Source organism: Rhea americana, unplaced genomic scaffold (genome assembly GCF_003343005.1).
Source record: "Rhea americana isolate MKP2758 unplaced genomic scaffold, rheAme1 scaffold_139, whole genome shotgun sequence".
Taxonomy (NCBI): domain Eukaryota; kingdom Metazoa; phylum Chordata; class Aves; order Rheiformes; family Rheidae; genus Rhea; species Rhea americana.
The window spans coordinates 2367503-2390905 of NW_028185472.1; the positions used below are offsets into that span (position 1 = coordinate 2367503).

The 23403-nt window shown below is 41.0% G+C and overlaps 1 protein-coding gene across 5 annotated transcripts in view; it reads left to right on the plus strand.

Annotated features, from left to right (window-relative positions):
- TSPAN4 (tetraspanin 4) overlaps positions 1 to 21047 on the plus strand; it is a 247700-nt gene extending 226653 nt beyond the window's left edge. For 3 of the 5 annotated variants that reach the window (XM_085298497.1, XM_085298495.1, XM_085298498.1), the window contains 4 exons: positions 2271 to 2372; positions 10837 to 10968; positions 12461 to 12544; positions 15845 to 16101. In XM_085298497.1, the coding sequence (XP_085154623.1) occupies positions 2271 to 2372; positions 10837 to 10968; positions 12461 to 12544; positions 15845 to 15922 (396 nt within the window). In that variant the 3' untranslated portion in view covers positions 15923 to 16101. Of the gene's footprint in view, positions 1 to 2270; positions 2373 to 10836; positions 10969 to 12460; positions 12545 to 15844; positions 16105 to 16128 lie in introns of those variants that run through there. The other 2 variants (XM_085298500.1, XM_085298499.1) reach the window with 2 other exon arrangements.
- The last annotated feature ends 2356 nt before the right edge of the window (positions 21048 to 23403 follow it).

Sequence of the window (23403 nt, forward strand, 5' to 3'; positions counted from 1 at the left end):
ATTGTAGGCTGATGTGTAACAGTACTTTCTCTGATTTTGCAATGAATTTTTCTGAGGTGGGATAAATTAGTATTCCAAATAGACCTTTCTGTTTCGTCTTCAAGGCAACAAGTCTACTAGCTAGATACCTGTCCCCACCTACCCCTCAGCTGTGTTGTTCCTCTTCACTGCTGTCTCTTTCTGACTTTTAATTTTTCAGCAATTAATTCACCTCACTACCTCTGCAGGACACTGACTAAATTTCAGAGCCCTTCTCAGCCTGGCAGTGTGATCCTACCTTTCTGTTTGTGTTGGGGGTCTTGCTCTAGACACCAGTGGGTCCAGGCAAGTCACAAGGAACCAAAGTGAAGCTGAAACCTCTTTCTGTAATTCTGAAATAAATGCTAGAAACCTCCCCCCCCCCCAAAAAAAATATCATTTATTGCCTGTAATTTTCTCACCTAATCCCAAATTTAATGATAGTTCTCAGCTTTGTTTTTCTCCTCAAATTACTCTATCAGTAAGTATGTATAATCTCTGAATAAAATTGAAAGCAGCTTACGTGGTAATTGCAGGTGGGAGCCTGGCACCTGCTGTTCCAGACAGTCGGCCACTGCAAAGCGCTTGCATGACGGTCAAGGTGCTGGGAGGCAAATGTGTATCCTTCTTGTGCTATCCCACAGCTGTATTTTGTCAGTGGCTCAGCTTGATATAATGTCTCGTTTGGTGGTAAACTTTTAGGCGGGAAGCCAGATAACTAGAGGAGACCAAGCACAATCTGCTGTATTTCTTGGACATGATGAASTTTTAGGTCATGGTTTGTAGTGCAGCTACATTGTGGAGTAACTACATTTACTCCACAAAAATTATGCAGTAGCCAGTTCTGAATCCCTCTTTTACACTGTGGGAAAGGCTTTGCATCCACTTTTTTTTTTTTCCAGAAGCAGATTAAACACTTCTGACTGAGCAATGGAGATGAAAAGCCCTAGTGTACAATAGAAGCAGAGTATCTGTGCACCCTCTGATAACACAAAACTAGCGTTGGTCAATGCCTATTTTAGCCCCCACCCCCCGCTGGCATGACTGGCATCGGAGGGGCAGGCCCCAAACACCACCATGTCTAGCTCTTGCCCAATATGGAAGAGGATGTGCATTAGCTTACACTATCCCAGTGAACCAAGGTGTGAAATTATTTTTTTTCTTGTTGACTGTTGCAGCAAAAAGATCTTAGCATAGTACTGTATTTTTTCTGACAATTTAGCAGATCACTGGGAAGGAAGAAGGCCAGATCTGCTCACCATTCTTGGTAGACCTGTGCTGTAGATCAGATCACTAACATTGAGAACCTCTCCCTGATGCGGGGGGGATGTATGGGCATGCTTGAGCAGAGCTACTCTATGCTTTTTATTTGCAACAAAAAAATTGAGTTAAGCTGTGAATATCCATTTATTATTTACTTCCATTTTGTTGTTTGCTTGATTCCTTAGAAATGTGGATGTATAGTTAGATTGGGAGAGAGGGGCTTGCACTCATTTTGCATGCTACCTGTTGGTGACCCGCTGGTCCCACAATAGCCTGCATGACTGGCTACAGCTACAAAGCACCAACTTCAGTTCCATATGCTTCTAAAGCAGAACTTTGTACTTTTATAAAATCAACAGAAATGCAATTAATTAAGAGCAGCCTCATTTAGTAACTAAATTCTTACATCTTATCTGTACAGAATTTTGCATAGCTCTTTCCCTGCTGCTTCAATATTACACTGTCCATCCTACTGTCAGGAGTGGAGGTGTCCTGGCGAATATAACGAGCGGGATTCAGAGCATTGACATGATGTGAATGCTGCTGTTGATCCCACAGGAAGCATCTAGAAGCTGCTTAACTTGTTCATAATAGACAGATATTAAGCTAAAAGGAAGTGTTGTGGCTAGATGAATGTTTTCAGTTACAGATCTCATTTGCAAAAATGAGTGATTAAGCTGAATCCAGTACTTGGTAATCAAGTGAGTGAGAGGGCAAAGGGTTTTTCTGGCGGTCTGTAATAGAAAATGTGAACATTAGCTCAGAACAGTAGCTCCTCGTTCTCTGCAACATGCAGATGCCTACCACAAATACCAGCTCTAACAGAGAATGGCTTTAGGAAAAAAGTGTGCAATTAACTTTTTTGCTCATTTCAGTATAGGACTTCTGTCCATCTCCCCTACCCTTTGCCCTTTGAAATGTGGCACTCAGCAAATTCTGATTGGTGTTGTGGTTATTTGCAATGCCATTTCTTTTGTTGTTGGTTTCAGATTGACAAGTATGCTCAGCGGGATCTGAAGAAAGGGCTTCATTTGTATGGGACAGATGGAAATATTGGCCTGACTAATGCATGGAGCATCATTCAAACAGATGTAAGTCTGAACTTCTTTCTTCTCTTTACCCTCTGGGCTCTGTAACAGTATATTCTGGGGGAGAATCTAATTAAACCCCCAAATCCCAAGCCAATCTCCTCCCCTTGCCCAGTCAGCACATTAGCAAATGAAGTGTCAGCTTTTTGTGACAAATGACTTTTTTTTGTTTGCTTCTCCTTTGCTGAGGATGACTTTCTTTTAAATATTTATATTGTGTTGACCCCTGAAGATCAATTAATTCTGTGCCTTGTTGAGAATGAAGGAGATGATCAGAGAAGAAAAAAGCAGCTACCTTCTCTTTAAWGTCAAAGGGAACCAGACAGCTTGTGCCGAAGTGAATAGCAATARTGTAATAACAAGGAACCACTTCAAGCTCTTTTCCCGTCTGTCCCATTTCCTTTTGTTGCTATTGTTGGTTTCCTCTAGTGCAGTCAAAATGGAAACTGGCTGTGGCGTTTGCAACCTCCTCTTACTCTCAGCACATTTTTTCCCAGCAGAAGTTGATCATCTTCCGTCACAGATGGGCCGGGAAAGCTTCTTGCTATATCGTCACCACTGTGACATCCTTCTGATTCTCTGATAACACTCTGCTAGTCTTTGCCTCATAGGGACGAGCTATGGTGAGCTCAACAGCTGGCTTCCTCCTTCTGTCTTCAGCTGGCTCACTGAGGAAGCACCATCCACTGCAGTCCAGCTTTGTTACTTCCATCCTTCTTTATTATTCAGCTCAATCATTCCCCTTGGTGTGGGCTTTCTAATTTGATTTCCTCTGCTTCTTGAATGAGGAAAGGTGCTGAGTCTCCTCAAATTTTCTTCAGCTTTAGAAAGAAGCCCTGTTACCTGTTCCAGCTTAATTCAAAAATCTCATGTAGCTTTCTCAGAGAATCTCCTCTAAAGGCACCAGCATGGTGTGGACTTGCAGGGCTCTAGTCTTGCCTCTGTTGTCTTTGGCCAAAGATGATAGCCTTGGAAGCATTAGGGTAGGTATGTGAGCTATTCAGGATGATGGATGGGCTACCTACCACATTTTGGTAYGAGAAACCTGCTCATTTACCCTTTCCTTCCTCTGTTGCCACTTGGGCTGAAATCTTGAATTATGCATCTTTCAATTTCGTAGCCTTTGAGATTCACAGCTGCTCTGCTGTACAACACAGATAGGCAGGCTGCTAAGGAAGGGTCTGGGAATTTAAAAACTCAGGATCACTTGTAGACTCAAAGACTAGACTTGCCTGGCACATCTTTGAAGCTTTGCGAGCTGCCTGTACTGAGTGCAGTAGGTTCGCAGTAACAGCAGCATGTCTGAAAGACTTAGGCAGCTCAGGTCCCGCCAACACACTAAAAAGCTCTMTATTTCTGCATTGGAACAACTGCATGTGGAAGGTGCCTCCTGTTACCTTTAAAAGGTCATGGCATTTTGCAGTGCTTTTTAAATATTTTCTCTTCCCAATACTATGATCAAACATGAGAAGCTATTAATTGCTTATAGGAGAAATGTATTTTGAGGTTCTAGCCCAAGAGTGGGCCATGTGAAATGTAGATTAAATTTTTAATATCACTACTTATTTGGAAAAATATTGCAAGTTATACTCCCCCAAAGCAATTAACTCTGCTTAGTCAAAATACAGTAGAATTTACTACCATTAGGATGTTTGCAGTAAATATTAATCAGACTTCAGTGACATCTCAAGAAGTATTAAAAACGTACRTCAAAGGGGGAAAGAAACATTTGGAGGATTTGTGGGATGCCAAACCCATGCTTTTCTCTCCCCTTCTGTGAAATAGGTGTTATGATACATAACTTATATGCCTAGTTCACCTATCCACATTTTTCCCCAAGATGTTCCCAAATTGGACCTGATTCAGAAACAATGTACAAGAATAATTAGGATTCTGGAATTTACTCTTTAGTGAGAAGTTTAAAATCTCTACATGAAATAGTGATGTGATTACAGCCCATAAAAAGAGGACAGCAAGTAAAGTAAAGAGCTCTGTAATTTTTGTAAAGAAAGCATAGTGTGATCCAGGAGCTAGAAATACAAGATACAAATATTTGATGGTGAGATACAGATCTAGAAAGATGGTAGATTCCCTTTCATCCGTGTCAAGATGAGGTGTTTGTATAATGGAAATGATCTTGTTCAGCCACAAGTYTGGGCTGGAGGCAGGACTCGATGATATTCCGTGGTCAGTGTAGTACTACATACAGATTATGCATTACATACGTACATACAGATCGTGTATTAATGGTCCCTCTGGCCTTCAGACCTATTACAATTTGATCAGTGTCTTAAAAGCTTCAGGTGAAACTAACTGCAGCTAGTTCTTAGGGCCACAAAAGGTAATAGGAAAGTGCCATCTTGCAAGCCACATCCAACCACATTAAATCACACTTATTCTTCTAGCATAACAACTGTGAAATTAGCCTGCACTGTCTTGACAGTACTGCAGTGTTAAAGTCTGCGTGGTCCCAGTGCTAGGCACTGAGGGGACCAGCGAAGAGCTCCACAGATCCATTTCTGCTGCTCTGCATAATAGATTTTCACRTGTATCTTTCAAAGCTATTCAGCAACAGACTATTGCAGCGGTGCAGGGAAAGCAATCCCGGCATGGTTAATTATGTAAAGCACTTTGCAGTTGAATAGCACTATGTAAATGCCAAGTATTACTTTTTTGTGTTCAGTAATAATCATTACCCCTTACATCCCTAATCAGTAGAGTGTAATCACTGATAGGGGGATTAGGAGCATACAGGGGACTTCCAGAAAGGAAGGTCCCAGCCCMACTGTTTTCATTCTGGCTCCTAAGAGACTACTGGCAAAAGACCCCCCATTAGAGCTAATCACCCTGCTATGTAGGCAAATGTCTCAGCACTGATTTTTTTTAATGGAGCCAGCAGATCTCAGTCGYTGGTTGAGCAATGAGCCATGTTTATGCACGGATGGAAAACAGCAGCCTCAGAGGAAAAAAATACCCCAACCCAAAACACAAAACAAAACACAATAGTAGCAGTAATGTTAGAGAGGCCGCCGCTGCCTCCTCCTCCCTTATCCCTTCTGCATTCACACTCCTTTTCTTTGCACAAAAGTCACTCAGAGCTTGAGCAGAAGGATGGCACTGTGATTAAAGCACTAGGCGCAGACACCRAGGAGCTAAGCGCTAGCATACGTCGTTGTCCTTCTTCCTGCCATTAGTTTAGACAAAGACCAGCCCCATCGTGAGTTTACTAAGTAGGATGATGCACAGCAGCTAACAGAATAAGGGCTTCTATTCTGGTTAAAGAATGAAAAAAACCTGTTTTCCCAGAAACAGAAGCACATTTAGCAGGTAGCATTTGTTTCTTTGTGTAACTGCTTGATCACAGATCAGAGAGGAGTTTCAACTGGCAGTGTGGATACCCAGTGGAAGCATTCACTTGTGAATGGGCACTTTCTCCTTCAAGTGTGAAAGCCCTGAGCACCTTTGACAGATGTGATCAGATTCTGTTTTTTTTTTTTTTTTCCCTCTCAGAATAAAGGCAGGGGGGAAATCCGTGAATAATTAAGCAGAAAGGATAACAGGCACTAGTTTTGTGTCCTTTCTGCTCTTTTGGGGAGCTTGCCTACTTCTTTGCAGCCTTGTACCTTTAGAAATCATATATGCTTCTGTTAAAAGGGGGAAAATCATTCTACAGTTCATCACTGGGAACAGCAAGGGTCCATAAGCCCCAAGTTTAAGGAGGAAGTTCTAGCTTTAGTCTAGGACTGATACTTTCAGATTACCAAAAAAGGAGTTGGGTTCAGCTGCATACATGCAGTCCATGTTAGAGGAAAAGCATTAGACTCCTCTGGCCAGAAGTGTTAAGCCTCTAGGTCAGGGAGCTGTTTCAAATTGAAATATTTCTACGATTCTATGATTTTATTGATAAATCTTTTTTAATACCTTCAGCTAATCAAACTCACTGTCTTGCTCAATGGTGTTTCAAACTTTAAAAGAAACAGACACAAAAGCAGATGATTTTGCATGTTGTAACTGGGGACTGCAAAAGCATATAAGGTAATTTTAAACATGACTAAGATTCTAATACTTTAGGCTGTAAGTTGCACTGAGCTGTATTACACTCCTGAACATCCAGGACTGGTTAAAGTTACAGGTGGAAACCATTAGGAAATGAGGAATGGGCATTAATTTTTAAAATGCTGCTTCATCACCAACATCTTTGTGATCAATATTTGAACACTTCTCCTTTTAACTAACTAGTCAGTAATTTGAGAGGGCTATAGAAAAAGCATTAGCTTCGTTAAAGTGAGCAGATTCGGCTCACTTTCGCTGCTGTATAATGCCTTTCATGCCTACTTAGACCACTGTAACTGAGAGTAAAACTTGACCCTATCTCCCCCCACCCCTCTTACTGATTCTACGTTAGATTAAAACACACTTTGGATTACTGCTGAAGTAATTCAAATCATCCATTAAATATTGTATGATTTTAAATTAAAACCATCTTATTCACCACTTTTCAGTGATGGAGGAAAAAGACATACAAAAAGCACTGCAACCCTAGGTCTCCCTCACAGTCATCATACCAGAAAAACAGTAACTGCTAAAAACRTGTCTGAGACAGGGATTCAGGATCTGTGGGCTTCTTTTTTATTCATAAACTCTATCCCAACCTGGCTGATTTTTGCAAGAATTTGGCAAGGAAACTATGATCCATTTAGTCTTCAATACTAGAGTAGCCAGTAAAATATATATGTCAAYGCTTCTTCTGCATGCTGCCACTGCAGTAAGACAGAAACATTTTGCTTAGCGTTAACTACTAGTGCTAGCTATCCCAGGGCAGAGCAGCACCTGCTTGTTAACACAAAAATAAAGCTATCCGGGSGCAGTGTTGCATTCCATAAATACAGCCGAGATCCCTCCACGCCATGTGATGCTGCCTGGCTGGGAAACGCTCCTCAGCCCGCGACCTCTGGCTGCGTCGCTGCATCGAGCAGCCCCTAACTGTCCACAGCTCTCAGGAGCTGAACTTTCAGTGTCCCAGCCTTCTCCTGCCAACTCCCCCGTGGCAGTCAATATCGGGGAGCCACTGATGTCTCCTTAACAAAGGAGGAAAGAAGCATGTTTTGAAATTTTAGGAGCTCGAGCCTCCCATGTGAAGGAAACAGGAGAGGATCATCGGTATTCCCAGAAACATCCAGCAACAGCAGCTTAGATACTCAGAGGAGTTCTAGCAAAGTTTTGCTTGTTTGAGTAACTCTTCCCCAACTACTATCAGTGCCCCCAGAACTACTACCCAACTGTGACCTTGTCCCATAAGTACCTGCATTCCTGCTCTTTCACAGCTGTGAGCCCTAGAATCAAGTGCTGTGTGGTGTCCAAGTCAAGGTGGCTTCAGGGTACTGCTGTTCAAAAGACAGTATCTGACATCTTCTGAAATTATCCCCTTTTAAAGTGTGGTAGTCGTGATAAAATAAAAGTATTATTAGTCTGTAATTGTTTCTGAAAAAATCCTATTGCTGCCTGTGGGAACTAGGAACAGAATTAAGCAATTAGGCAGTCTTGTCTAATTTTATCGCTAAATAGTGAAAGGAACAATACAGGACTGTAAACGTGACCCATAAAGTGAATGTGGTTGTAGCTTACCTTTGTCTGCAATTGCTTTATGCTCATCAGGCAGCTTAGCTTTCTGACCACGGCGAAACGTCAGCCTTTGCGGAAGAACAGAATGTCTGAAATAATAACTGGCTCCAACAAACTGCTAGTTACAGGTATTTTCTTCCATGTGATCTATGCTTTTTTCCATCCTCCAAGTACAGGACTGTCTCCCAATCATCCTTGCCCAGAAACTCTAAATTTTAAAAATGTTTCTCTCAAATCTCACATGAAAGGCCCTCTTAGTTCTCCTTTTCTCCTTAATAGTCTCCTTTCTTCTAGTAGTCCCTCATCTCTCTGAATGATCTGGCTACTTCTGATCATTCAGCTTCATGCATATGGGATAAATCAGGTGCTTATCGAATGAGCCAAAATCAGCCCCTACACTCACTGTTTTCTATTTAGGCCTCCATACTGAAGTCCCTGGATTTACTGAGCCCTCAGTTTGATCTGTCTTTTTGGCTCTCAGCTAGGCCCCTTTGCTGATTCTGTACTGGGGACCCAATCCAACCACTGCTGCCTGTTCCTGCCTCTGTGTTTGAGCTTCTACCATGGGTCGATGCCTCTAGAGATGCTGCTTGCCTGACCTGCTTATTCTCTTCCACATCTCTTGTCACGTGTTGTCATCTTCTGTTGCATTTCCTCCCATCCCAGAATTACAGATTCTCATGTTGTTTCATTCCTTTTCCCCCAATTCTTAGCCCTGTTGCCCATTGCTAGGTCTGCCTTGCGGGCCAGCAGTAGCAGGCAAGCATCAACATTTAATCCTCTGTGCTTGTACAATACACTGAGGATCCTTGTGGGCAGGCAATGTGTAGCCAAGGTCAGCCTAATCTAGCAAACTTCAACATTGCCCCTATTGCAACTGCATCCCCTCCTATTTCCACCTCAGGCTTACTAGAAACGTGCTCTTTACAGTCTCCAGATCCCARTCCTAGAGCTCTTCCTAGCTACTTTCTGCTTCCTGCACTCTATTGGAACAGCTGTCTTTCTTCAACACCATTAATGATCTCTTTCTTAACAAAATCTATTCTGTCTTCATTCTCTCTCGCCTGTCAGACATCCACTCTCAGCCGTGCAGTAGTATGGAGGGGAGGCGGCTAGCCTTGACCTGTGCAAACTTGTGTCATTCATGTCTGGCCTGAACATCACTCAGATGTCTCAGCCCCTTGCTATGCTACCCTCTACATCAATGGTGAACAACATTTTCAAGGCTTGTGAATTCCAGTCTGCTGTCACTTCTTACTCTCTATCAAAAGATCTGCCTTCTGATTCTGATCAACTGGTGAYGGCGCTCTTGTTAAAATTTCTAGATAAAGCCTCTTTCGTCAAATGTGTGGCATTTGTTCCCTATAGCTCCCATCTGCTTTGGACCTGTTTTGCATGCAGGAACATAAAGAAACAATAATAGCAGAGAGTTACAAAGTTTTTTTTTCCCTTGCAAGTCATTTTGTAGAAAATACAGCCTGTAAACTCCCAAATCAAACACTCGCAAGCTATGGATTGATTTCTGCCACAGACCCAATCACAGGATTGTGAGCAGAACCTCAGGGGGCTATCTGCTGCTCCAAGAAAGGCTGTTGACTTTTGCTTGGCAGAAGAAAAACATTGTGCTGTGAGCACTGAAACGTCTCTGACTACTGGCTGTGAGTGCTTGCAGCAGCAGGAGATATGCGAGGCAGCGTGTGACACCTCTGCCCTCTATTGGCCTTGAACAGCTGATCTTCTCCGGTGAGTGCTGTAAGACCTGAGCACTCAGCTCACCATGCAAATAAACCCTGAAACTACTATACTTAAAGAAAACTCTCCCTCAGGCCAGTAAGTATCAGGATCTAAAGTCCTTCCTTGGTCCTGGTGATGCAGAAATTTGCTTGAGTCTTTACATACAAGACATACATACATTACATACATTCTGTGTATGGATGTGAAAAATATTCTACATATCTTTATAAATCAGGTTTAAAAAATAGACTTTGGCAAGTCATTTGGGGGCTAATTAGGTGTGGCTAGCATGGAGCTGAAAAAGATCTTGGAACCTCTGTTACAGCAGTTCTGCAGCYGGATGTTTGTAAATCCACATGGGCTGTCTTGTTTTAATCATCACTGGTACTAAAGTTTCTATATACCTGCAAGTTTCATACTTTCTCAGCATAGGAGTGACAGATGGTGTATATAACTATATGCTATTGACTCTTAGCTTTTGTATCACAGGAATGCCCCAGGATAATAATATACCCAGTTCCCAGAGAAGATGGGCACAGAGCCCTTCCCTCTACTGTTATGTGCATTTCCTGTGCTTTCCATCCCACTACTGAAATGCATCAAATCTACCAATTCAGCACTAACATAGTCATTGTACATTGTTTTTCCTATGTACTTACACTTAAAGCACCACGACTTAGGAGCATCAGATGATGACATTAAGGACCTTGGCCAAAGAGAGAAGAGGAGGAAATAGACGTTTTACTGAATAGCAAAAAGAGTCAGGTTGAGTCTTCTCAATTCTTGGCTGAGGTTTCCTGTTTCAGCTCCTGCACCGTCTTGCTGCTGCAAACAGGCACCTTTGCCTCTTCATTCTCTCAACATTAGCTACAGGACTGTACTTCTACATACTCTACAAGAGGTTAAGGGTGGGGGGGGGAGGAAAGGTCTATTTGGGGAAAACTGAGGAGATAACTGTATTTCTTTAAAAATCACACATCCCAGCCACTATAATGAGAATGCACCAAATTGTGTCCAACACGAGGCATGGAAGATTCTTCCATTTCCTTTGAATGAGCAGAGATCAGTGACAGCCCATACTTACAGCATCACTTGGTTCTTCTTTTTCCAGTTCAGATGCTGTGGTGTCTCCAACTATACCGACTGGTTTGAAGTGTACAACACAACCCGAGTGCCAGACTCCTGCTGCTTGGAGTTCAGTGAGAACTGTGGGCTCCATTCCCCAGGGACCTGGTGGAAAGCGGTGAGTAGCTCCAGCAGCAGCTGCGCAGCCTTACCACGAGCCCTGCAGCACTATCCAGTAACAGCAGCTCTGTGTGGCCCAGGCAGTCACTGGGCTGAAGGGCTGCGTGAGCCTGTGGTGCTCTGCTCCCACCAGGAACTCCGATTCAGGGACTTGCGTTGCACAGTACGAGAGAGAGAGAATTGTCCCACTGAACTCCCTGAGCAACCCCAGTTCAAGCCCAGCATTAGAGTTTTCTTTTTTCTTTTTCTTTTTCTTTTCTTTTTTCTTTCTTTTTCTTTTCTCTCTCTCTTTTTTTTTAATCAGTCTCTGTACTTTAATCAAATTCAAAGCTTGATGGGGTAATTTCCTTACCACGTTCTTTCTCATGTTCTCGGCAGGATCATTCCACAGCAGATAGTCAGAGTCTGTATTCCTGTCTGAAATAAGCTCAGCAATTCTTTGTGCTAATTGCAGGTAGTGTAATTACCCAGGAGGGATGTGGGGGCAAGGCTAGCTAGTGAAGTGGAATTAATGGTGTTTTGCTGATTCTTGTGGTTTGCAAAGGAAGATGCTCTGTGAGCTCTCGGCCACTTTCTAATGAGAGAGCGTATGCATGGATGGGTATTTGCAGCAGCTGAGCTCCGGCCAAGCCTGACTCCCTTATATCTCTAGCATAGCTCCAAATCAGATTTTTAATTTAAGCACTGAAGAATTTTTGTTTCTTATTTTAACGTGGGTAGCCAGATGACCAGTGCAGCTTAACCAGGCTAAAACCAGATCTGCTAGGGGGAGCTTAATACTTTTTTATTTAGAAATATTGTAAAAAGCCCCTAGCTGAAGGCTAAACAGCCATCCTTATGTACATTACAGGACACAGAGTACAAGGTTGTCTTAGAGGGGAAATAAGCGCGCAAGCACATTATTTAAAGAAAAGTTTCACTTAGGCTAATTCCATCAAGGACTGGGCCAGGAATATGAGGTTATGTCTGCTGCAGAATTTAAACCAGGAAGAAAATAATGGAGGAGCTCCCATACTGCAACTTGAAATGACAGAAAATGGTATGAAATGGTATGGCAGAAGATGCTACTGAACAGATCTCACTAGCACCTTTGGGGTAGTTTTTTTTTTTTTTTTAAATATATATATTACATAATAACATGTTTTTTCCTTAAACATGGGGAACATGAAAAAAAATAAAGACTCAGGCTCATAGAAGGCAAAGATACCCCAAATACATTGCTTGCTTGTTTTTAAATACTGGCCAAATTTAAATGGAGTAGCACTCGTAACCTTTTGGAGGTGTGCTTTATTTGTGTCATTACAAGTAATATTCCATGGTCAAGTGTCAGCCCAGAATTACACTGTATTTGCTAAAATGCTGAAATGCTGATTCAGGCTACCTAGGAGCTTAGTAACCTGGTTCTTTTCTGTCTTTGTATTCTCAGGGAGTTACAGCCATGTGTTTATGGGTAATAGTTTTTTATTTTTATTTTTATTTTTTTTTTCCAGCCTTGCTATGAGACAGTGAAAATATGGCTCCAGGAGAACTTACTAGCAGTGGGAATCTTTGGATTGTGCACAGCTCTGGTGCAGGTACACTCTAATACTGATTTCAGTTCCTAAGTGATGGCAGCTAAATCATAGAATCATAGAATTCGTAACGCTCAAAGGGGCCTCTGGAGATCATCTAGTCCAACTTCCCCGCTCAGCAGGGTCACCTAGAGCATGTTAGACAGGGTTGCATCCAGGCAGGCCTTGAATATCTCCAGAGAAGGAGACTCCACAACCTCTCTGGGCATCCTGTTCCCATGACCTGTCACTCTCACAGGGAAGAAATTCCCCCTCATGTTCAGGCAGAACTTCCTGTGGTTCAGTTTCTGCCCATTGCCTCTTGTCCTGTCACATGGGAGAACTGAAAAGAGTTTGGCCCCGTCCCCTTGACACCCTCCCTTCAGGTACTTGTACACATTGGTAAGATCCCCCCTCAGTCTTCCCTTCCCCAGGCTAAACAGGCCCAGTTCTCGCAGCCGTTCCTCAGAGGGCAGATGCTCCAGCCCTCTGAGCATCCTCGCAGCCCTGTGCTGGACTCTCTCCAGTAGCTCCATGTCTCTGTTGTACTGAGGAGCCCAGAACTGGACACAGTACTCGAGATGAGGCCTCCACAGGGCTGAGTAGAGGGGCAGGATCACCTCCCTCGACCTGCTGGCAACACTCTTCCCAATGCAGCCCAGGAGACCATTGGCCTTCCTGGCCACAAGGGCACATTGCTGGCTCATGGTCAACTTGTCGTCCACCAGCACTCCCAGGTCCTTCTCTGCAGACCTGCTCTCCAGCAGGTCAGCCCCAGTCTGTACTGGTGCCCAGGGTTATTCCTCCCTAGGTGCAGGACTCTGCACTTGCCCTTGTTGAACCTCATGAGGTTTCTCTCCAGCCTGTCCAGGCCTCTCTGAATGGCAAATGAGTAACACTAGATCCAGACATCTGCTGTCTCAGCCTATTCAAATAACTTCAAATTTTGCATGATGTTAGACTAAAACTCTGGGAGATTTAACAATGGCTTATGTTTTCATTCTGTTAAAACACTGTGCACAGGGTACAGAACTAGCAGTATTGCACAAACTTTCTGTTTTATCATGTGTTGCAAAGAGTATGCACTTGATAAAGTAGTTCATCTAAGGTTCACCTTACCTATATTTGTCCCTTTTGTATTTTTATATTTGTATTTTTTATAATCATACCTGTATTTGTCCTTTAATTTTTCAGAGAAGAATGACAGCTTAGGCTAATATCTAACTTACAGATAGCCTAAAGGTAGTGTAAGATTTCAAATGCATCCTCAGTCCTAGAATAACTTATAAGTTTGGATGCTGTTATCTTTTGTCCATTTTTTCACCCAACCAGTTAAAATATAAAACAGTGTTTCCTTATCCATTAATTTCAAAATTCTTAAATTCAAAAATCCTTAATCCATTAAGTGAATGTCCACAAGATTGGCATAGAATTCCCTGTCAGATTTTGACCTGCAGTTGTTCCAAGCATAGCTTGGGTCGATGTAGTGCCTTGTCTCTTACTCTTACATAGACATATCTTTAATCTGGCAAGCCACAATTCTGGCCGCAGTGCAGCCACAAGGGCATGAACCTCAGTCTCAGATAAATAGGCAAAACCTGTGCTGAGGATCAGCCCTATTCAGCTACACTCTGCCCTCTTTTTATGGTCTGAAGTCCCACTCCTGAATGCATCAGAAGACAGAGCTTTAGTTTCCAGTTCCACCTCTCTCACTCAGTRTGTAAGCAGAAAGGATGGCATTGCTAAGCTAACTGTACCTCCAAATTAACCTGTGGTTTTAAGCTTGCCTGGCATGCCACTACCAAGCAAGAGCGAGCCTGGAATCAGAACTCAGCTCGTACTCTTGCAGATTAGGCAGAAGAGCACATGTCTAACTGCCTCATGAGTCATGTATTGCCTGCAACTTGTTAATGCAAATGCCTGACTCTTTCTTTGTAGGCCCAAATTCAGTGGAGTTTTGTTTTCTAGTATACTAAGCAGATATGCTTAGGAAATAGATAAGTGTAACAAAATTATATGGTAGAGAGATAGTATAAATTAATCTGTTACTGCATTTTAAAGAACAGCTTCTAAGTATCTATGCAGCATTCAAGGACTCTTTAAAAGACAGATACATTATAAACCCAATAGACCATGCCAGAGGCCTTCTCATAGACCCTGATTATATTCAGGGTTTTTAAAAGCAAATGATATCTGACAAATAAAAATGACTAGTTGCCATTGGAGAAAACATTTCAGACATTTAAAAAATGCAAATTAATGTTCCTAGTAAATTGCTATGAAACGTTGAAAATAGTTTAGAACATAAAAGCTTTTGCCAGGGTCTGTCTTCCACTGCACTATGTGACTGAATCTAATTGACGATGAAAGACTTGATCTTCTGCCACTTCAAATAAATTAGGCTCCCTCTGTTGTTGCTGTTAGGATGTTGATCTGGCCCTAACTGTACGACAGCTTTTGTTTTTCATGTTAATAGTATTAAGGTTAGAATCGTACAATGATGTAACTTGAAGGACATACAGCACACATGGCAGAAGAATTTTCTTCAGTCGTGCATGCTAAAGATTTGTTATGTATGTGCCGAAGTTTTGTTACGCCTGCCGTCTTTGAGGGTGTTCCTGTGTTAGGAATTGGAAGGCAATGTTCTAGGAGCTACTTCCAAAATGATGGGTGCTTACATAAAACAGCAAACTAAAGCCTAACAATCTTACTGCACTCTGGAAGAAAGGGAAGTGACGGAGATTGCATGTATTTAACCTGACCATTTTTTCACTTTTGTTTATGAAGTAATAGTATGTTATTTGCTCATGTTCTCTTTCTAGGAACTGCCATTTATGTAGATAGAGAATTTTAGATGGTCAAATTAAGTGCTTAAAATAGAATTCAGACCAAAAAAACCCACTATCTGGCAAACCTATAAAAACCACTTAGTACATTCATGTAAGTATATTCCAAAAGGAAGGCAAGTAGCACTCTCTTCCCCATCCCCTCTTCCGATGAAGTAACCCACCAGAGGCGACATAACAGGTCAGCAGTTGGGCTGGGAGGAGAGCCATTGCCTGTCTGCTGCTTCTCACAAATAGGCGAGACACATACCTTGTCAACACGGCATTGACGATTATGATTAATACACGGACAGTCTCCAGTGATCCCCCTGCAGCACTAACTGCACACACATGCTTGGAAAAGTAAAGATTTGGGTTAGGGATGGAAATGATTGTCTTTCAAAGCAATAGCTATAGAGATAACTGCAGCCCCACAAGCTGAGTGGGTTCCTCCTATAAAATATTTTTGAGCAAAAGACATCCAAATATTTCTTTTCAGTATACCTCTTCCCAGTATCTGGTGGCTGCTTTTCATGGAGAAATCAACTCTCCTGTGCTCTCACTGTTCATTCTGTAAAACAGCAATACAGATAAGGACAAAAGGCAGACAGAAACTAGGAACAGAACAAGGACATGGGCCAGCACGAAAGCAGTATGTGATGTGTCTTCCTGTGTGTGAATGGGAACAAAAACAGTGTAAGCATGCCTTTTCTTTTTTCTTTTCAATAAATAGTTTTCTTTTGACTTACTGAAAACTGGTTGTTTGTTTGTTTTTTCTCTTAGATTCTTGGACTCACCTTTGCAATGACCATGTATTGTCAGGTAGTCAAGGCAGACACCTACTGTGCATAGATACCATTCCCAATCTCTCTGCTTCTCCTCCAAAGGACACAGGAGAAATCTCCTTCATGCTCATTCTTCTGACCTTTCCCCCCCCCCCCTTTGTAATATAAACTGTGTATAATGCTATCTTTCTGAAGATTTTGTGAATCACCCCACTTCACTGAAGGAGGAAGAAAAGACAAACTCAGTACTTGAACTGGCACAGGTAAGAAGCAGCCTTGTCTTTGAACAGAAGAAAACCTCCAAAGAGCAATGGTTCCTTTTCAGTGGCCTATGGCAAAACTAAGGAGGCTGCTTATGGAAGGCTGATCTGCAAACTGCTGTTAGGAAAAGATTGCACTGAGGAAACCTCTGTGAAAGCTGCCAGGTTGCCTTCTAGCATATCACAGTCTGCAAGAGAGGGTGCAGAAAATGAGTATTCTTCAGCATTTGAAGAAGGTGCAGAGTAGCTAGCATTGAATGCAATTGCTCACACACAGGTAGAATGTCAAGCGCAAGCTGCCCTGCCTCCAAGCGTCTCAAGATGATTTTGTAGCCACGAGAGGATCATCTTCAGAAATACGTTAATCTCATGTGCTGCAAAGTCATCTGATCTGGCTGTTAAGGGGAAAATAATATTGGACAATGTCTCACTTACTTACTTACTAATTGCCAGTGGCATTGTAGATTGTTGGCTGTATATGTAATATATATTCATATACACCTACTGTTCTGAAAGGAGATGAATACCTAGCATCTAACCTCAGAAAGAGGGAACCCTTCTATCCAATTTTACATTCCAACTGAAATAACTGAGTATTATTTCTTGTAGGAGGCACTATCACTTATACCTCTGGGAAACAAGTAATTACATGCAGCTGTATCTTTATTTCAGTAAACAACTTGTGAGTAGGCTCTCTGTCATTCTACTATTTTTTTTCATTCCTGTTTCAAGTTATTCTGCCTAAAAATATCACTTCTTTCCACACTTGAAGATCCATACAAATCTGTCAGCTCTTCCTTCCCTGAATGTCACCTTTTCATTAATTTACTCCAGGATACCATCATTTGCAGGTATGATAGAGTTTGGCTTGCTGAGGATAAATCTTTTTGCACGTTACTTATCTTTCCTAGAATTATTAAGGCTTCAGAGGTTTTTTATGCTTAGAATTTTTTAGCGGCTTCCTTATGACAGCCAAGGCACATCAGTCTTTGTTGGAAGTAGAGTCACCTCTCAGTTCTGCCTTTCATACCCATCTCTCTCCTCCTAGCTTCAACGGCTGTTGACTAGAATAACCTCCACTTTTTGCAGAATTTGGAGAAATCAAAGTTGTAACAACTTTCCTTTGCCAGAGAACAGCTAGCAGTTGCCTGATTTCTTCCCCCTGCATTGGTAACTGATGTAATTTTAGGTAGTAGCCTTCTGTAGAAACCATGGCTATGAGGTTAAGAACCAGGTGCTTCTTACAATGCAAACAAGTTGCAAAGAATTTCCCACCAGCAAGCAGCCTCAGACAATGCACATACATACATGCGCCTGCGTGATAAGAAGTGGCAGAAGCATCCTGGGGAAAATGAACAGCAGGGAACAGGCTAACAGAGAGATTCACCTGGCCCGTTCCCCGCGGCCAGCTCACCCAGGGCCTCTCAGCCGCTGCCAGGGGAGCGCCTAGACAGCCCGGGTGCCCGATGCAGCCATTCCTACTGCGACAGACTAGAAGCATGCATCAAGCTCAGGCACCTGTTACTTGTACCCTCTAGTACTTAAAACAGCAGGTCTCAGCTACAAATGATGCTTTGCTTACCTTGATTTAAAAGCAATTTCCAGCAGGAAGGCTGGACTCTTCCAATCCATAGTCTGTATAGCAATCTCCCAAACATCAGTAAGTAATCCTATCCTGGACCTGCATCATTGGACAAATACTACTACCCTCTATTTTTTTTTTCTCTCCTCACTAATTTCTTGCAGTCTTCTCTCCCCTCAGGCCCAAACTACCCTGTGTTTTGTGGAAACATGCTTAGGACAGTCTGCTCTGTGAAACTGCAAGTAACTTTCAAAATTCTGTGCCTACCTTTGTGCAGCAACCACTGTACCATTGGGCACTTACTTACTTGTGCAGGCTAAGTTCGAAGTAATACATTACTTGTGTGTATGTTATATGCCTTCCCAATCGCTTGCTATCACAGCAACTTCATTACCCCTAATGGATTTTATTACTGGTGATTGGTGGTGATTTTATTAGTGCTGATTTTACTACTATTAATTACTGCTATACCAACAAGCCACAAACGTTAACAGACGTTGACCCAAGACAGAAGTTTAACTGAGTGAGTACCCAAGAATACACAGGATCTCTCTGCCTTGAGCAAGAGACTTACTTACTCTTGGTCTTGTAATCACCAAAGTCTCATGTTCCACTTCCCGAGCTGAGACAGGCCTGTAAACAGTCTTGTTCTTTGAGAGATGGAGAGGTGGTATAAGCAAGTTTGTTCCTCCCTCCCTCCACTCTTTTTTATTTTCTTACCTGCATAGAAGCAATTCCAAGTTAGATGTACCATTAGGGTAAGTTCTTGCCATGGTTTATTATAATAGTTGGACTCTGAGGTGCTCTTGCTGACAGCTGAGATTCCACCACCGAAAAGCAGTGTAACAGTGATGAACACATTAACAGAACATTGATTTTTAAAAGAAAGATAAAAGATAGACAGACAAGGTTATTGGTAGTGGTCCTGGCCATTAAAATTTAACAAAAGACAGAGCAGTCCTGATGGCTCAGGACTCAGTTGATGAGCACAAACCGTTGTGCAATACAGCTCCCACAGAGGCCACCTCTCATCAGTTTACCTGCTGCTGGTGCAGGAAATGAGAGACCACAACCCTCATCATGTGAGTCTCCTAATAATGCATGCTGAGCTCTTAGAGAAGACAGCTAGGCTTCATGAAACCTACAGAAGACACAAAATGAGAAACAGTAGGAAGAGTGAAGACAAGTCACCCCTTCTGGTTCCCTCTAATCAGTTGCCATGCGTTAGGTGTCTGTCTTTACAAGCTAAACTGCCTGGTTTTCAAAGAAAAAGAAGTATTAGCAATACTGTATTTGTAAATCCCAGTCACTGCAACAGCAACATTCAGCAGTAACAGGGGAGGGGGAGCCAAACCCCAAACTCCTCCTTGCATTGCATAAACACTACTCTTACACTGCCAACAGAGATGTTAGTGCAACTTACTAAGTCTGAACTGGGCTATTTTTCTATATTTGATGTTGTTAGCACTCTTCACACAGGCCACCAAACAGATGATACGGTGCTTAAAGCATTACCAACGCAATCCAATTGTAAACCTTTGTCCATACTCACTCCGTTCAACAGTACACGAAAAAGCGTCAGACTTTTTTACTTATCATACTTTTTGTTTTTAAAAAAGAAGGAGTTGCAGCCTTTCTCCAGCAACAGTCTGAATATTTTTTGATGTGCCACATTAGCATTTAAAAAAACATAGCTTTTTTTTAAAAAAAGAAAAAAAAGTTCCATAGTGTGCAGAAACTTTAGCGTGAACTAGCTGATTGTAACTTCCCTGTAGTACATAATACACCCTTTTACAAGGCTGCTTGTATCGTAGATATGTAGAGCAACACAGAAGTCATTCCAATCGCCTCCGTTAGTGTATTCTCAATTTTATTAAGGACTTACTTCTATATTATTTATTTTCCCATTTTATTTTTGAGCATGAAGGAGGACTTCTTGTTACTTTTAAATTGAAGACAGACTCAAAGGCAACAAAGTCAGAGACTGAAGCCAAGCACTCTTAATTTATACTCATTGTGCTTTCTCATTAATAACAAGGTATGAAGGAATAGGGCATACAGCTGGACCTCCTGAATTCAGCAAGATCAAGATTTGGCTTTTAGGTTCAGTCCAATATACTTTTGGCTCTTCTGTCCTTCCACCTCCACAACTATAGGAATATATATAAATCTATATATAATAGAATGTGTTTTATTTTCTTGTACAGTAACTGTCAGTAGCAGCCAAAACTTATTGCTTGATAAAATTATTTAGATCTACATCTTATAGCACACAATCAATGAAATTCACTTCTATGAATACTTATTTACTCCTTCCCCTCAAATCCAACCTTCTAAAGATTTTTTTCTTCTATTTAATCATTACCATTTGAATGCAGCATTGTATGATTTATAGTAAGGAGAGGAAGGAACCGCTCAGAAGCTATATTTTATCTAGCATCAGAAATATATGGCTCCTACGCAAATCCATCCCACCCCTCACTTCTTACAAGCTAATTAAAAAAATAGTTGCTTACCTCTCTCAGTGCATGTGGCTCCAAGCTGCCTCTTCCTCCATTCATGGGTAAGACAGGAGGTTGTCGTATGGAAAAAGTTAAAAGCCATTCACATACCTGATTTGATAGTTTCACTGTTATGCTATAAGTGTGGCACCAAAGGTAAGCAGCAGGGGAAAAAAAAGAAAGAAAAAAAAAAGAAACCCCACAAAGGTGGCATTTATTTTAAAACCAAGCTATTTACTTTGTCCACAAGGATTCACGCTAAGTGTGAATGATCTTCATAGATACTGCTTTTGACAATTCACAGTAAGAAAACAAGTCAGGACTTGCCATGGGAAATTCTGTTTGGAGCTCCTTTGTGAATTCTCTTAGTTTGTCACCTGTATCTTATCATAGTAGACAGGTCTTCTCTGTTCCTTGGATTTTGTCACTGCAACAATAATGATACATTTTTGTGCATTCATATAAAGAACAAAATTTAAAATATACATTTTATTTTTTAAAAGTTATTAAATATTCTTTAAAGTTTACAACAGAATGTCTTTTGTATTCTTTTTAATGAAGTCACACACTGCAAGCTATACAATGAGTATATAAATATATATATACCCAAAGATGTGTGTGCACATGCACACACATAGTGTATGCAATAAAAAATACATAGCATACTTCCTTTTTGTCATTTCTCATTACGTACATTTTGTTTGATCTGTCCTTCCTTACTGGTTTGTTTAAGTAAGTAAATAAGTGGCTTACCCATTCCCAGGTAAATTTATACTCCTTTCCAATTCCTGTTTAAGAGGAAGCTGAAAGTATGCAAGAGGCAATGTAGGTAACATTTCAGAAAATATTGGGGGATTCAGGTTTACTGTTGATGTAGACACAAAACCCATTATTTTTTATTTTGAACTTGTCTATACTGACRATTTTGAAACAAAAGGTTTTTCTCTTCATCTGAGGACGTCACACATCATTGATTTTCGGCTCCCTCTGCCGAAAAGGCCTGCTAGGAACTTCTTTGGTACTAGCTCCAAAGGAGGCCTGATTGTACCAGGCAGCTTGTCTGAAGTCATATCTAACACTTTGTCTTTTCCATTACAATTTCTTGCACCCTCTAGTTCAAAAGGGCTCTTTTTTTTTTTTTTTTTTTTTTTTTTTTTTTTTTTTTTTTTTTTTTTTTTTTTTTTTTTTTTTTTTNTGCTGGTGCCTCTACATTTGGTGTATTCCAACCAACACAGGAGTGCTATTAAAAGTATAAGGGTAGAAATGGCCTGAAAGTGGAAGGAATCAGATGTTTTAGAGTTTTTTGCAGGAAACCTCATAAAGGATAATGCAATCCTTCGGTGGAAGTTTCTTCCAAATCCCACAAGTCAGTGGCAGGTTTGCATTTCTTGAATCATTTTCTTCTTCCTGTTAAATGTATCACTAGATGGTTTCATTAGCCACATCTAACTTTAATTCTTCTCTGAATTCTTTAAAGCTTTTAACTTCAATGTTACCGTGTAGCAGTGAATTTCACAATTCCATCATGCCATAAATATTAAAAAAAAAAAAAAAAACTACTTCTTATATGGATTTTAAAAATACATTGCCTTTCAATTTCATTAATTCACTGTTAGTTCTATACTTCAGAAATGCTAGCTTAATGAAAATTTATGGGCACAGAACAACTTACTTAGTCACTTAATTATGTTTACAGCCTAATTTGTCCTCCCAGTAAAGCTTAAATCTGGTAACAGGGTAATAGAGTATCCTATTGATTTCCAGGATTCCATCATTTCAACATACCAACTAAGTTTATCTTCTGCAACAGCTATCCCACTTTAGTTGTATTTATTTGCTTTCTGAAATACATGTTGGCAAAGCCAACTATAAGTGTTGTTTCAGTTTTAATCAACAGCCACCCCAGTATTTCAGCTGGCATCCTGCTATTTTTCTTAAATGTGCTTAACACAACCTGGAAACTTCAGGCTTACCTAATTATACTAGCTGTGTAATATGAACAAATTTTTGTCTACAGGGCAATGCTGCTGCAAATGAAAACTAATGCATCAGCAAACAAAAACAAGAACATATAGAAAAATGTTTCCAAACAGGCTTAAGTAAGTGCAGCTTCATTCCAAGCTTCTGTCTTGATGCATTAGAAGTGCAGAGAGCCCTGTTTCTTACTTTCTGATACATTTAAAAAAAGAACTCAAATGAAAAATCATTAGTAAATTACACAACATGTGCAATTTGAAAGGCTACTTTTATGAAATCCCATCAGTTGACTGTGTAAGGTCTTGCTCAGGGCTTGCTCCACCCCCCCCCCCCCCCCCCCCCCCCCAAAATATATATATATATATATATATATATATATATATATTTCTCCATAGAAATACTGTATGTCTTTCTGTTCACTAGAAATAATGATTTTTGTTGAGCTGGGAGTATAGCTTAGTGCATGTTCCTTCACTTAAGCGGAAAGCATTCACTGTAATTACTGTACCACACTCACACCAGTGGAAGTTAGACAGCTGCACAGGTTGCTTATGACTCGCCTCACAAGGCATGTTCTTCAATGCAGAAATGACTGATCAGGTAAAGTGATTTCACAAAAAAACTCCCTGGTATTTTTTTCTGCAGAAACTGCTGTTGAGACAGAATGATTTGTTATTACAGAAGTGCTTAACAGCGACATCAGTGTACATGCAAGTAAAGGAATAATTTGAAAAGATAGGACCTTACCCAATATAAAGCTCCTATTTCCATGGAATTCCCTAGGATTCATACAGGACTATATTCCCAATTAGTGTAGGACTTGGTTCCCGTGACAGCGAACAGAGGAAAGTATATAATTTTATCTATATAAAAACTAAAAGTTTAGTACAAGGTACAACATAAAAAAAAAAAGAAAAAAAACAAAAAACCAAACACTCTAAAGTAAAAACTGT